The following is a 12,698-nucleotide window of genomic DNA, read 5'->3' on the forward strand; positions in this document are numbered from 1 at the left end:
CGAGACTCGGGCCGGTGATGTCAACAACTAAGTATGGAGGCATTACGCGAAACTACAATGAAAGGAGTGTAGGTGGGAATGTCAACAAAATTACATGGGGAACACCACGACCGAGGTGGTATCCGCGCGTTTTAAGAGACGCGGTGCGAACGACGTCGCACGGGGCTGCAGCGCCTCGCCCAGTGGGGGCCTACGGCCGCCGGCAGCGGCACACGGGGAGTCACCGGCGCCCGCCTCGAAAGACGAGTCGCAGGAAGAAAAGCTGGCATCGCGCGCCGGTTCGGGAAGCGTGAGCAGATTCGACGTCGAGAGCGCAGGAGCGGGGACGACAGGCGCCGGCGCCGCGCGCGCTTGTGGGAACAAGGTCCGTGAGGGCGGCAGCGCGCCAGGCACCGCCATGCTCGGCGCTCGCCTCATCTCTGCAAGGTTGGACAGCGCCGTCGTAGCGACTTGACTATCGCCATACGCAAAGCTTCGGTTGCGCGAGAACTGACGGCGGAAGCCAGACAGTTCCGACGATCGACGTTGCAAGAAACGGGGATCGTCCATCGGGACATAGGCCTGCGGTACACACATCTCTGGGCACGCCTTGAAAAAGTCGGCGTAGCCACCATGCAAGATGTACATATCTGGGAAATGGCAGTTCGGATAGTCGCCAGCCAACGAACGATCGGACTGCCGCAAGGCGAGCGCCATACTTGGCCCCCGCTTATGGCAGAACTCGCAGTGGAAGATCAAGATAAATTTGCGTATATCGCCCTGGCCATCTGGCATGCCGCTCTGTGTACGCCCTGGCATCGGGCGGTGCCGGTGCAAACCTTCGCCTGGCGTCAAGAAGTAGCGCTGCACCTGCTCGACCGTGGACAAGTTCACGGCCCCGGCAATGTGGCCACCTTCGTACTCGTAGTCAAAGCGGCAGTCGACAATTTGGAAGCCGGAAATGCGATCATCGTACCTACCTTTCATCAGGTCACACACCGTCTCCGGCGCGACACGCATGAGCCCATCGCTCTTCACCGAGAAGCACGGCAAGATCTTGTTCTCCATTTCATGCGTACCGAATCCAGGTAGGTCCTGCGTACGGTGCGGTGGCGGCGGCGCGATCACGCTAGCATGCATCGGCACATTCTCCTTGGCCGAGGCAGGCAGTACCGTCGTCGTCTGTGTACGTCGCATGCCCAGATGGAACATGGCCTTGCGAGCAGACGCACATACGGGCGATCCCCTTTGCACAATAGGCTCCGTGGAGTCATCGAGCGACACAGAGGGATCCGTACTTTCACCAGCCGATGTAAGCGACAAGGACGTATCCGCTGCGGCTGCGGCTGTCGTCGTCGTCGTCGTCGTCGTCGTCGCTGTCGTCGCTCCCACAGGGGCATCTGACGGGCCCAAGCGCCAGTCCGGCGCGGCAAACATGTGGAACTGTGTCACGGTGCCACTGGGCGACACGGGCGAGGAGACCATCGGTGGTGCCTGTGCTACACTGGGCGATTGCGGATCGAAGAAAAAGTGGCCCATGGGCGACGGAGAGACTCCCAACGCCGTGGATGCTGTCACTGTAGCCGTCGACGCTGAGGCAAGAAGCGATGGTGCCAAGAACGAGTCACTGGCCGTGCTATCGTCAGCACACGCCATCGGACCTGGCGCTGCAGGCGAAGAGAGCGGCACATCCGGGGCAATGCTCTCACCTGCGTCGGGCCACCATAGCGATGCCTACATGTGAGAAAACAAGCATACGTACACTCTGCGACCGCACATGGAAACGCGCCGTGTCTTGAGACACATTGGCTTCGTCCTCGTTCTGCGTTAGTATGCATCGGGCAGGTCCATCGCGCTCAAACGAGGCGTCTTGCAGCTGTCGCAACGACGAAAGGCGCTTTTTGAGGGGCCGAGCATGTTCCGGGCTTACAGGGCTCAGGGGCTCACGGGACAGGCCAGGGCCAGACTGCATGAGTACAGGCATGGATTTGCGGACAGATCGGTCCAGGCGGCGGAGCATGGGCGGAGGGACGGTCGTCTGCACGAGCAACGTGTTGCTCGAGGTATCAAACGCAGGCGGCGAGGAGATTTCCATCGCATGCGGTGAGCTTTCTGCCACCAACGCGGCCGGCACAGAAAGGCGGGGACGCATGTTCAGCGAAGGCGATGGCATCGTAAAGGGATCTTCGCCTACCAGATCCTGCGCCGGCGCGGGGAACGGCCGAGCACGACGTAGGGAGTGCCGCGCAGGACTGTCCAGCGAGGAGATCGACATGGACGAGCCAAACGAGCGGTCCAAGTCGTTGACAAGCACGCCGTCACGCAGGCCATGCGCTATGGATGTCGAAGGCCCGGCAAACGAGTCCTCCTCGGCACTCCAGCCCGTCATAGGCGGCGGCGAGGAGAAAAAGGAAGAAGGCATTCAGAAAGTCAAGCAAGAACTGTGGACGAGGGACCACGGTCGCCAGGAGACCGCGAGTGGTACAAGACACCGAGTTCGATGAAAACGCCCACCCACCAGAACTGGACGCTCTAGGAACCAACGTCTACCTACGACCAGCGTTTCGTCGGCTGGCGAGCAGCAAGCCCTACCAGTCGCAGCTCGCTTCAAACAATCAACACTTTTCTTGATTTTCTACGCGTTGAGCCGCCAATGACACACGTGAACGTAACACAACAGATGCGTTACGTCAGCGCGCGGTCACATACCGCCCCACGTACGGTGGCATACCACGTGAGACCTCCACGCATGTCGATGGGCGGCCTGCCTCTAAAAAAAAATTTTTGCAAGCGCGCTGCGTCACGCCAGCGGAGGTACGCCTGGCCTTCCATAAACGCTTGTGCGCTATGGCCAGTACGCTTGCGCTCTTTTGGGGCCTGGCCGCTACAGAGCAAGAGGCTCGTATAAGTGCTTCAGATGCTCTGATAGAGGCGCTCGTGGCACAGCCTTGCGACCCTGTCACAGAAGCGCCAGCAGAAAATGTCTCTGGCGCGCCGGACGATGTCCTGGAGGCGGAGGCACAGCAGTCCGAGCAGCGCCTAGACGATCTCAACGCACCAGACGTAAGCTATGCGATCCGCCGCCTTACACGTGGCCTCGCAAGTCCGCGTGAGAATGCTCGTGCGGGTTTTGCCGTGGCGCTGAGTGAATTGCTCCAGCAGATCCCCTCGGTCGCCGCGCACGATGTTCTTGTTCTCCTGCTCAAGTACACGACGCTGCGTGGAAATCTCAGTGGCCAGGAAGCACGCGATTTCCAATTCGCTCGGCTATTTGGCATTTATGCCCTGGTCCGTTCGCAGCTGCTGTATACACCCACGTCGTCCCTCGCGACGTTCCAACGGGCCTTTGATGTCCTTACGGTCATTGCTTCCTACAAGTCGTGGCTCAGTGAGCCTTGCGGCTACGTGCTTACGGAGCTCATTCGTCCTCTCGGCACAGGTGAAGTGTCGCGTCCGGCGTGGGCCGACGACGCCCTCGTCTGGGTGCTCGAGCGCATGAAGGCGGCGCATACGCTGACCCCGGATACGTTGGCCTTGGCCCTGACGCTCTCCCATATTACACCGTCGCTACCTGTGGGCACATGCCTATCGCCGCCACTGAAGCATGCTTGCATCCTCGCCACGCCGAACCTCTCGGTCCTCGCAACGACCTTGCGTGACGCTGCGCCTATGCATTGGGACGCCGAGGCGCCAGCTCCGAAAGCAGGAACCTGGTCGACACATCTCCCGTTTGTCTGGGACTTGATCCTGGATCTATACCTGCAGGGCTCCCTGCCTGAGGGTGCCGCGCCCCTCCCGGACTTTTTCCGGATCGTCGTCGATGAATCGCTCTTTGCTATGCACTCCTCGCCGGAACGCAAGTCATGGGGATTCCAGGTTTTGCATCGCATTCTTCCACGGGCCGAGCCAGACGTTTTGCCCTTCCTCTTCACGCCCAACCTCATGCGGACGTGGGTGAATCAGCTGGCAGGCGAAGACCGTTTGCTGCATACGATGGCGCAGAAGACGGTCACGATGGTGAGCGAGGCAGTGAAGCGCAGCCCTACGGCTGGCGTGGCTTTAGTCACGCAGCTCATGGGCGAGCATGGCCGTCAAGACTTTGATCGTGTGACGCGAACCAAGACCATTGAATCGATCCTCTCCACACTCGACGAGACGGGCATCCAGCGGTACTTGGAGTACCTGCGCAGCGTGGCCTATGGCATGAGCTCCTCGGACGACGACAAACATGTGGCGTCCCAGCGCCAGTGGGTATGCGATCAAATGCTCGGCTTGGTGCGTAGCAGCTTGGTGACAAAGAGCAGTGCATGGATCTACGACATTCTCTTGTTCTTTGTGGGCCATGGCTACTTTGAAATGAAAAAGAGCCCCGGAACGCCGTGGAATCAAGTGTTGCAGCAGCCCAAGGTACCGTTCAGCGCCGCACTCCGTGACGTATGCCGTTTGCGTTTGCAGGCGTGCTTGACAGAGCTTCGGGAGCCCAACGAACAGGGCCGGGCATGGCCGTTGGTCGTAATGGATATGGTCGTGAAAATGTCGCAGGATACCAAGCACTTTGCATCCACCGCCACAGACGTCGCACAGTCCCGTATCACGCCAGCGCTTGCGGCCTGGGAGCGTATGGACAAGGCAGCGGCCAAGGAGACAGGTGCGCGTCAGTCGCATATGCGTGCGTTGGAGATCTTACTGGCTGCCGCAATTCTTGTCACGTTTGAAGACACAGACGAGTCGCAAGACTTGCTCGAGCCTTTGCTGGATGCTTCGCAGATGCTATTCCAGGAGAAGAAGAAAAAGAAGCAGCAGCAGCAGCAGCAGCGCGAAGAAATTGGCGGTATGGAAATGCTAACGGACGCTCTGATTGGATTGCTGGAGCTGTCCTCGGCGTTCCTACGTGCGATGTCGACGCAAGTGTTTGGCGTCTTTAGTGGCGAGATGACCAAGGACAGTCTGGATCACTTGATTGATCAGCTGGGTCTGAATGAAGAGCCTGAGGACAACGACGAGGCTATGGATGAGGATGAGGAGGAAGGAGAAGAAGAAGAAGAAGATGTTGATGATGAGGATGACGACGACGAAGTGGACGACGATGACGACGACGATGACGACGATGACGACGACGACGACGAAGTGGATCCGATCCTGCGCTCGCGTGTGGAAGAAGCCTTCCGTGCGAGTGGTATGGCTGAGGCCGAGGAAGAGGAAAGCGTCGAGGACGAAGAGGAGGCGTTCGACGATGAACAGATGGCGCAGCTCGACGACAAATTGGCCGAGATATTCCAACAACACTCGTCGTCGAAGCGGAAGCAGCGCGAAGCTCTGCAGCGCGACACGACGCTCTTTCACAACAAGATCCTGGATCTATTGGAAGTGTATGCCAAGGAACAGAGTAGCAACGTTCTCGTTATGCGTCTTGTGGCGCCGCTCTATGCACTGGCGCGTGGATCCGGCGATGTATCGCAACAGGTGGCAAACCGTGCGAATCAAATTCTGCGTAGCCGTCTGTGCAAGTCGAAAGACGTGCCGCGCGGCGATGTTGAAGCGTCGAACCTCGTGGAAGAGCTGAAAGCTACGCATGCCTTTGCTCGTGCGACACAGGACGTGCGCATGGCCGAGTTAGCGACTGCTGTGAGCCAACTGTATACCAAGGTATTGATCCGCAATGGTCACGTCGCAGAACCTGTGTCTTTGTATGCAGAAACACTGCACGATTTCTTGGAGCGCAAGGCTTCGCCTGTACGCCCCGCATTTCTCCTGGATGCAATTCGACGCTTCCCCGAGCTGGGTTGGGGTCTGCGCGAAGCCCTCCTGGATGGATGCCGTGTATCAAAAGCAGCTCGCGCCTTCCGCCAGGTGCAAGCCTTTGCGATGCTGCAAGCGATGCTGCAGCAGCAACAGCGTGAAGAGTCACGACAAGCACCGTTGAATAAGATCTTCGCTTTCATGAGCTCTGTGCGCCGTGCTGTTCTCGAGACGCTCGAGATGGCCGCCAGCGACGATAGCAGTGCGTCTTCGCTCAATGCGCAACGGCTGAAAGAGGTACTTCGATTCGCACTGCAGGCTGTGCGTATTACGGCGCGACTTGCGGAAGGTGATAGTGCCCAAGCTCTTGCTTGCTGGCCGCCCTCTGAGCTGGAGGCGATAAGCGCGCAAATGCAAGCATCGGAGCGTTTCAGGGAGTCTACGTCGCTCCATGGTCTACTGAAGGAGATGCTGGCGACGTTGCGCAAAGTGGAGAACACCACAACGGAGCCTACACGAACCAAGCGCACGGCTGACGAGGTGGCGAAAACGTCGAAGAAGACAGCGATGCCCAAGACCACCAAACGCGCCAAGCGTGTGGCCTCGTAAGAGGCCGCCTACCGTAGGGCCTCACCACGCCCTGTTCGTAGTCCTGTCATGATTCATAGTCACGTGGTACATTTGATCGCAGCGTGTCATCGGTCCCTGCGTGGCGAACACCCCGCTTGCTTCTTCGCATTCCTACGGTATCATGTCGCACAACTTGTCGGAGGAGGACCAGAAAGAGATCAACGCTTTTCTGGACTCGGAGCAGTCCAAGGCCCGCGTGCAGGCGACAGTGCACACGTTCACGGAGCGCTGCTGGGACCAGTGTGTGAAGTCGTCGATCGGTACGCACTTTGGCCGTGGCGAGGAGGCGTGCCTCAGCAACTGCGTGGAGCGGTACGTACATCGATGCAACTAACAAGCCAGCTTTTTGGACACATCGCTGCTGATTGTACGTGGCGTCGGTACTCACATGGCAGGTGAAGAAGCTCGAGAGCCAACGTGACCTGGCCGCCTAGGTACCTCGCTTCACGCGCCGAGGGCGCTTGAGAGTGCTTTGCATAGTATGCCGGTATATACCTCTATCCACGTACTTCATAGCTATGTGCAAGCCCTTTCTGCCTACCACACCATGTAGGCCGCATGCTGGGCAGGACCATGCGCTTCGCTCGGCCCTGGGTCACTTGGCGCATTTCTATAGGAGCAGATTAATCGGCCGGCCACGCGCCAATGTGGGTATTTTTGCAATAGAGAAAAATGTGAGGCGAGCACCGAACACATGTGGGACTGTTCTTGTACAGTCTTGTCCTCGCACCGAGGAACGTCCTACGAGAGTCACAAGGTTTCGTGTGCAGTACCTTACCTACTTGGGTTTCGGGAGTGTGATAGGACCGAGCCGCGTAAACACATCTAGGGCAAACACTTGGGTACTTACTAGGGGCTAGAATGACTTCGTCCCACACGAACTCCTCCAATGTCGTGGGCGGCCATTATCGGGTCGGGAAGAAGATTGGCGAAGGCTCGTTTGGTGTAATCTTCGAGGGTACCGACCTGCTTACGCACCAGCGTATTGCTATCAAATTTGAGCCGCGCAAGAGCGATGCGCCGCAACTGCGTGATGAATACCGTACTTACAAGATTCTGGCGGGAACAACAGGTGTCCCGCAAGTATACTACTTCGGCCAAGAGGGCCTGCACAATATTCTCGTGATTGACTTACTAGGTCCCTCCCTGGAAGACTTGTTTGATCTGTGTGGACGCCGTTTCAGTGTGAAGACGGTCGTCATGGTCGCGAAACAAATGGTATGTTTTTTTCTCCTGTGGACTGACATGGCAGATTACACGTGTCCAAGCCATTCATGAGCGCAACCTGATCTACCGCGACATCAAGCCGGACAACTTTTTAATTGGTCGCAGCTCCGGGAAGAACTCCAGCTTGGTTCACATTGTGGACTTTGGTATGGCGAAGCAGTACCGTGACCCACGAACGAAACAGCATATCCCGTACCGCGAACGCAAGAGCCTGAGCGGTACAGCGCGCTACATGAGTATTAATACACATCTGGGCCGCGAACAATCTCGACGTGACGACCTGGAGGCGCTGGGTCATGTGTTTTTATACTTTCTGCGTGGGAGTCTCCCGTGGCAAGGTCTGAAGGCGGCGACCAACAAGCAAAAGTACGAAAAGATTGGCGAGAAGAAGCAGAGTACGCCCATCAAGGAACTGTGTGACAACTACCCGGAAGAGTTCGGTATCTACCTGAACTATGTGCGAAAGCTGGGCTTTGAAGAGACGCCGGACTACGACTTTTTGCGGGAACTCTTCACGAAGGTGCTTCGTGACCGCGGTGAAGTGGAAGATGGCGTATACGACTGGCTGCAGCTGAACCAGGGCAACAGCACCACGGACTCGGAGAAGCGTGGAGCCGGCCAGGGTGCGACGGCCGACAAGCAGGCGGCCACCGGGACGGCCACCGGGGCTGCAGGCACAGGGGCGGCGCTAGCGGCTGCGAGCCAGGCCAAGCAAACACGGAATGGCGGTGAGGCGGCCGCGCACATGAGCACGGCGGAGATTCGTACAGAGCAGGGCTTTACGCCGATCGCCGACCATGCCCGCTCCCCTGCCCTAGGCACGTCGCGTGCCCGCTCGCCCAATGCATCGGCGGCTGGTGTACGTGGGTCTACGACGGGTGTCACGGCCCAGGTGGAAGAGCGCCATCGCTCGACGCGTCGCCATGAGCAGCACGCAACAAGTAAGACGATGAACCAGAACAACCCTGCCCATATGACCAGCCACTATGCTCAGGGCGGTCCGACAGCTCAACAGGGTCAGACGTTCACTACGCATGCCACGGCGGAACGCCGCTCGTTTGGACAGCGTCTCGTGGACTTTTTCCTGTGTCGCTGTGACTGAACTGGCGATGTGCCACCTACGCCGCTTCTCATGCTATGACGATGCCCCATTACTATATACTATTTGTGCGTATTGTATTCTCAGCTAGCTTAGTACCTAGCTCGTCACGAGTAGGCCCTGTGTACATTCCTTCGTTGACGCGGTGTACGTAGTGACGAAATTGGGTAAATTTTGGAATGTGGCTCGATCGATGTGGAGACACTTTACGACATGCTGCGAGTGGCTGTGATCGGGGCGGGCAGCGCTGGCCTCGCGGCAGCGCAGCAGCTCCGTGCCGTGGCGGGGGCCCATGCGGTGCAGGTCGTCGTCTACGAGACGCGCGATCGTGTAGGCGGGCTGTGGCAGTACACGCCCGAGCCTGGGCCCTGCTCGATTCATGTCCCCACCTCGCCTGAGCCTGGCGACGCTGGGTACGCCACCTGGGACGCGTGGCCCGACGATCTATGCCCCAGTGCCATGTACGAAGATCTGCGCACGAACATTCCTTCCGTACGTACGTCGAATCATACTCATGCCAGACGCTCATGGCGTTCCGGGATCATCCCTTCCCCCCCACGACGGCCATGTTTCCTGTGCGAGGTACGTCGTCTAGCCAGCCCCTCACTCACCGCAGCCGAGGTCCTTTCGTACTTGGAGTCGTTTGCACGCCACTATGACCTTTTGTCGTGCATCCGCTTTCAAACACGCGTCGTACGTGCCTCCAAATACGACGGTGCATGGCAGGTGACAAGTCGGTCGACCGTCGCGCCCCAGGCGGAACGCACAGATACCTACGACTGCCTTATTGCCGCGCAAGGCCGATGCAGTGCGCCGTACATCCCACCGATCCCCGGTCTTGCCCACTTTCGCGGCCGCCAACTTCACAGCGCGTGGTACCGATACCCTGATGCTTTGCATACACGACGCGTATTGATTGTCGGCAACAACTCGTCCGGCGCCGATATCGCGCGTGAGCTGTGCGGTGGCAGTGTGCGTACATGGCCACACCAGGCGGACTGGCATCCATCGTCTGTCACTGTTTTCCAATCGTATCACAACGTAGCCGAGCCGCCCCCCATGGACTACGATCCACGCGACCCGGCCAGTCCGGCCTGGTGCCGACGTATCCACGTGGTGAGCTCCATCGAGCGCATCGATGACAGCGGCGCCATCCTTTTACGCGATGGGCAGCGTCTGGAAGGCATAGATTTGATCGTGTGGGCCACCGGCTTCCTCTATCAACTGCCGTTCTTCGATCCCACAGAGGCACCCTTTGCCGAGGCACCGCTCCTCCACCGTGATGCCCATACGCGCACGGCGCCTACCGCGCGCGCTGCAAGTGTGTTACACCATCTAGATGATTGGATGCTATTGTACAAAGCCGATCCGACTCTCTGTTTTCTCGGTCTACCGAATCGCATTGTCCCCTTCCCGTTCACACAGTTGCAAGCACGGTACGTTGTGCGCTGACCTTCTCACGCTTCCAGCGCGGTAGCGCATATCTGGCTTGGCTTGATGCCGCCCCTGCCGCGTGTGCATGCCATGCGGCCTGTCGACGATCCACAGCGGTGGAAGCCTTGGCCGGCGTCGCGCGCCGAGGAGGCCGAGGCGTTGCCAGGCCCGGACGTCCATGGACACTTTACGTTGGGCGCTGAGGCGGAGCATGCCTACACCGATGCGCTCCTCGCCTTGTTGCCAGTGTCAGCGCGAAATGACAAGGTCTGGACACCCTATTCGGCCGCGCGACGCGCTTTGCGCAAGGCAGGGAAGCAACATCGGCGTGACCAGCTCGGGTATTAACGACACCAGACATGGACTGTGCCACACGAGGACGCCGTCACAATATCCGGCTCTGCCTCGTCAGGGCTTACATCCGTCCACAGAATAGAGACAGGCGTCTGAGGCGCGCGACGAAAACGTACACTCCCTCGGTAGTCGGGACGGCCCTCCCATTTCTTGCGCCCCGACAAGGTATCCCACGCATACAGTGCACCCGTCTCATCCCCACCGAGCACGAGCGCTTCATCTGTCGAAAGCGTCGCATGGCATCGGAACGACGTTTGCGTATGTCCTTGAAACTGCTGGAGCTGGGTTCCGTCGGTCAGATCCATCAGCCGATGCGTCGAGGAGAGCATCGACACAAGCATTGCAGCGCCGTCTTGCGTGGGGCACAGCGACGTAATCGGCTCATCGAGCGTATCTGTTCGTAACTCGCCCATGCGCACATCGTACGTCCGCAGCTTGCCATCCACCGACGCGGTATGTACACTGCCCGGTGTCAATGCCAATGCCAATATCGCATCGGTCGCCTCGGTCGCTTCAAAGATGGGACGCCATGCTCCCGCTGCTCGTAGATCATAGGCACGCAAAATCGTATCGCTCCCTGCCGCATACAATAAAGAGCCTTCGTCTCGTGCTCCTGCGAATTTGACGTCATGAATCCGGCCTGTATGTGCGTTGAATCGGCGCAGCGTCTGACCTGACGCTACATCCCATACCATCACAGCACGGTCAGGGCCGCCACTGGCAAACCGCGTACTATCCGGCGCCACATCCAGGCACAACACTTCGTACGAATGGCCAGAGTAGCGCTGAATGCAGGTCGAACGGCCTTTGCTGTCCAATTCGTCCTGAGGGCCCACACCTGTTTTCGCATTCCATAGATGGATTTGCTGGTCAGATCCCCCTGTGAGTAAATACCGCCCTGTCGCATTGAATCGCGCTACATGGACTGCACCGGCATGCGCCTGAATTGTATGCGCAACACTGTACGCCATGCTAGAGGCGCCTCTCACGTCCTACCGCGCGCGCCTTTGAGGGCCTTCGGTGTACCTGCCACACGTGCCTCCACACCTTTCTCCCACCTGGCCACCATGTCGTGGACGACAGCGACGCCGCCGCCGCCGTCGAAATGGCTTGACCGTGTCGTGTTCCTCGGCACGGGAACCAGCTCACAAGTGCCTAGTATCCACTGCCTAACCTCTCCTGGATCTCACTGTGCTACGTGCCACGATGCGGTGAAGCCAGGTAGTAAGAACCGCCGCTTCAATACGTCTGTCGTTGTAGTGGGCAGCGATCCTGCCGAGCCGGGGAGCGAGGCCACGATCCTTATTGACTGTGGCAAGTCCTTTTATGAATCAGCTTTGCAATACTTTCCCCAACATGGACTACGTCGGATTGATGCTGTGCTGCTTACGCACGGACATGCCGATGCCATCTTGGGCCTGGACGATTTGCGGAGTTGGACCATGGGGGGATGCATTCAATCCCATGTGGATGTATATCTCACACCGGAATGCATGACTACGGTACGGTCCACATTTCCGTACCTTGTAGACAAGTCTTTTGCTACGGGTGGGGGCGACGTGGGTGCCCTACGTTGGCATCTCATTGACTCGTCCACACCTTTCCGTGTGGGACCCATGCAGGCCCTTGTCACGCCCTTGCCTGTAGAGCATGGGTTTTCTAACGGGGGTCGCACACCTTTCGAATGCCTAGGATACCGTATTGACGCAATGAGCTACATTAGTGACTGTGTACGTGCATGCGCACACTAACTTCGCAGCATTATATCCCGCCGTCGACCATGTCGCTGATGCACGGTAGCAGCATGGTGATTTTAGATGGACTGAAGATGTCGCGCCATGCTAGTCATTACTCGATCCCGCAGGCCATCGATTCTATATTGCAGCTGGCTCAAGACAGTCCCAAGGAGCTCTCTCTCACGTTTCTCACGGACTTGACGCATCGCATTGAACATCATGCCATGGAAGCTGAGCTGCAGGAGTTCCTAGGTGGCATGCGGGCCTGGCTCCACGCCCAACCTTCGCCGCCCACCGGTGCATGGTGGCATACAATCTGGGATGCGCCGCGGAATGAAAAGACCGAGACGCTCGGCCTACGTCACAACTATGGCATGGCGGCGGCGCATCCTCGTGTGCCTCCGATGCACCTCGCTTGGGATGGTCTGCAGATCGAATTTTGCAAGGCTACCACGTGATGTGCAGGGGCCAGGCTGGGGGCAGGAAACTTCTCCACGTTG

General features: G+C 58.5%; 6 protein-coding genes across 6 annotated transcripts; 4 read left to right on the forward strand and 2 right to left on the reverse strand.

Annotated features, from left to right (window-relative positions):
• Positions 1-90: 90 nt before the first annotated feature.
• On the reverse strand, positions 91-2,368 carry Malapachy_3150 (tyrosine phosphatase; the record flags this gene model as incomplete). The annotated part of the gene is made up of 2 exons (XM_018137628.1): positions 91-1,713; positions 1,742-2,368. 2 exons carry the CDS (start codon positions 2,366-2,368, stop codon positions 91-93), a joined length of 2,250 nt encoding a protein of 749 aa, XP_017993834.1.
• A 458-nt stretch (positions 2,369-2,826) lies between these two features.
• Malapachy_3214 (regulator of rrna transcription) lies at positions 2,827-6,327 on the forward strand (the record flags this gene model as incomplete). The annotated part of the gene is made up of 1 exon (XM_018137691.1): positions 2,827-6,327. One exon carries the CDS (start codon positions 2,827-2,829, stop codon positions 6,325-6,327), a length of 3,501 nt encoding a protein of 1,166 aa, XP_017993732.1.
• Positions 6,328-6,469: 142 nt separating this feature from the next.
• Positions 6,470-6,782, forward strand: Malapachy_3191 (mitochondrial import inner membrane translocase subunit tim8; the record flags this gene model as incomplete). The annotated part of the gene is made up of 3 exons (XM_018137668.1): positions 6,470-6,660; positions 6,691-6,715; positions 6,744-6,782. The coding sequence occupies 3 exons, from the start codon at positions 6,470-6,472 to the stop codon at positions 6,780-6,782; spliced, it is 255 nt and encodes an 84-aa protein (XP_017993720.1).
• A 2,105-nt stretch (positions 6,783-8,887) lies between these two features.
• Malapachy_3218 (flavin-containing monooxygenase) lies at positions 8,888-10,456 on the forward strand (the record flags this gene model as incomplete). The annotated part of the gene is made up of 4 exons (XM_018137695.1): positions 8,888-9,166; positions 9,196-9,256; positions 9,291-10,110; positions 10,144-10,456. 4 exons carry the CDS (start codon positions 8,888-8,890, stop codon positions 10,454-10,456), a joined length of 1,473 nt encoding a protein of 490 aa, XP_017993726.1.
• Positions 10,457-10,516: 60 nt separating this feature from the next.
• Positions 10,517-11,433, reverse strand: Malapachy_3200 (nuclear mrna splicing protein; the record flags this gene model as incomplete). Its single annotated transcript, XM_018137677.1, has 2 exons — positions 10,517-10,522; positions 10,579-11,433. The coding sequence occupies 2 exons, from the start codon at positions 11,431-11,433 to the stop codon at positions 10,517-10,519; spliced, it is 861 nt and encodes a 286-aa protein (XP_017993683.1).
• Positions 11,434-11,529: 96 nt separating this feature from the next.
• Malapachy_3188 (metallo-beta-lactamase family protein) lies at positions 11,530-12,656 on the forward strand (the record flags this gene model as incomplete). Its single annotated transcript, XM_018137665.1, has 2 exons — positions 11,530-12,192; positions 12,222-12,656. The coding sequence occupies 2 exons, from the start codon at positions 11,530-11,532 to the stop codon at positions 12,654-12,656; spliced, it is 1,098 nt and encodes a 365-aa protein (XP_017993762.1).
• Positions 12,657-12,698: the final 42 nt, after the last annotated feature.

Source organism: Malassezia pachydermatis (genome assembly GCF_001278385.1).
Source record: "Malassezia pachydermatis strain CBS 1879 chromosome Unknown scaffold1, whole genome shotgun sequence".
NCBI lineage: Eukaryota > Fungi > Basidiomycota > Malasseziomycetes > Malasseziales > Malasseziaceae > Malassezia > Malassezia pachydermatis.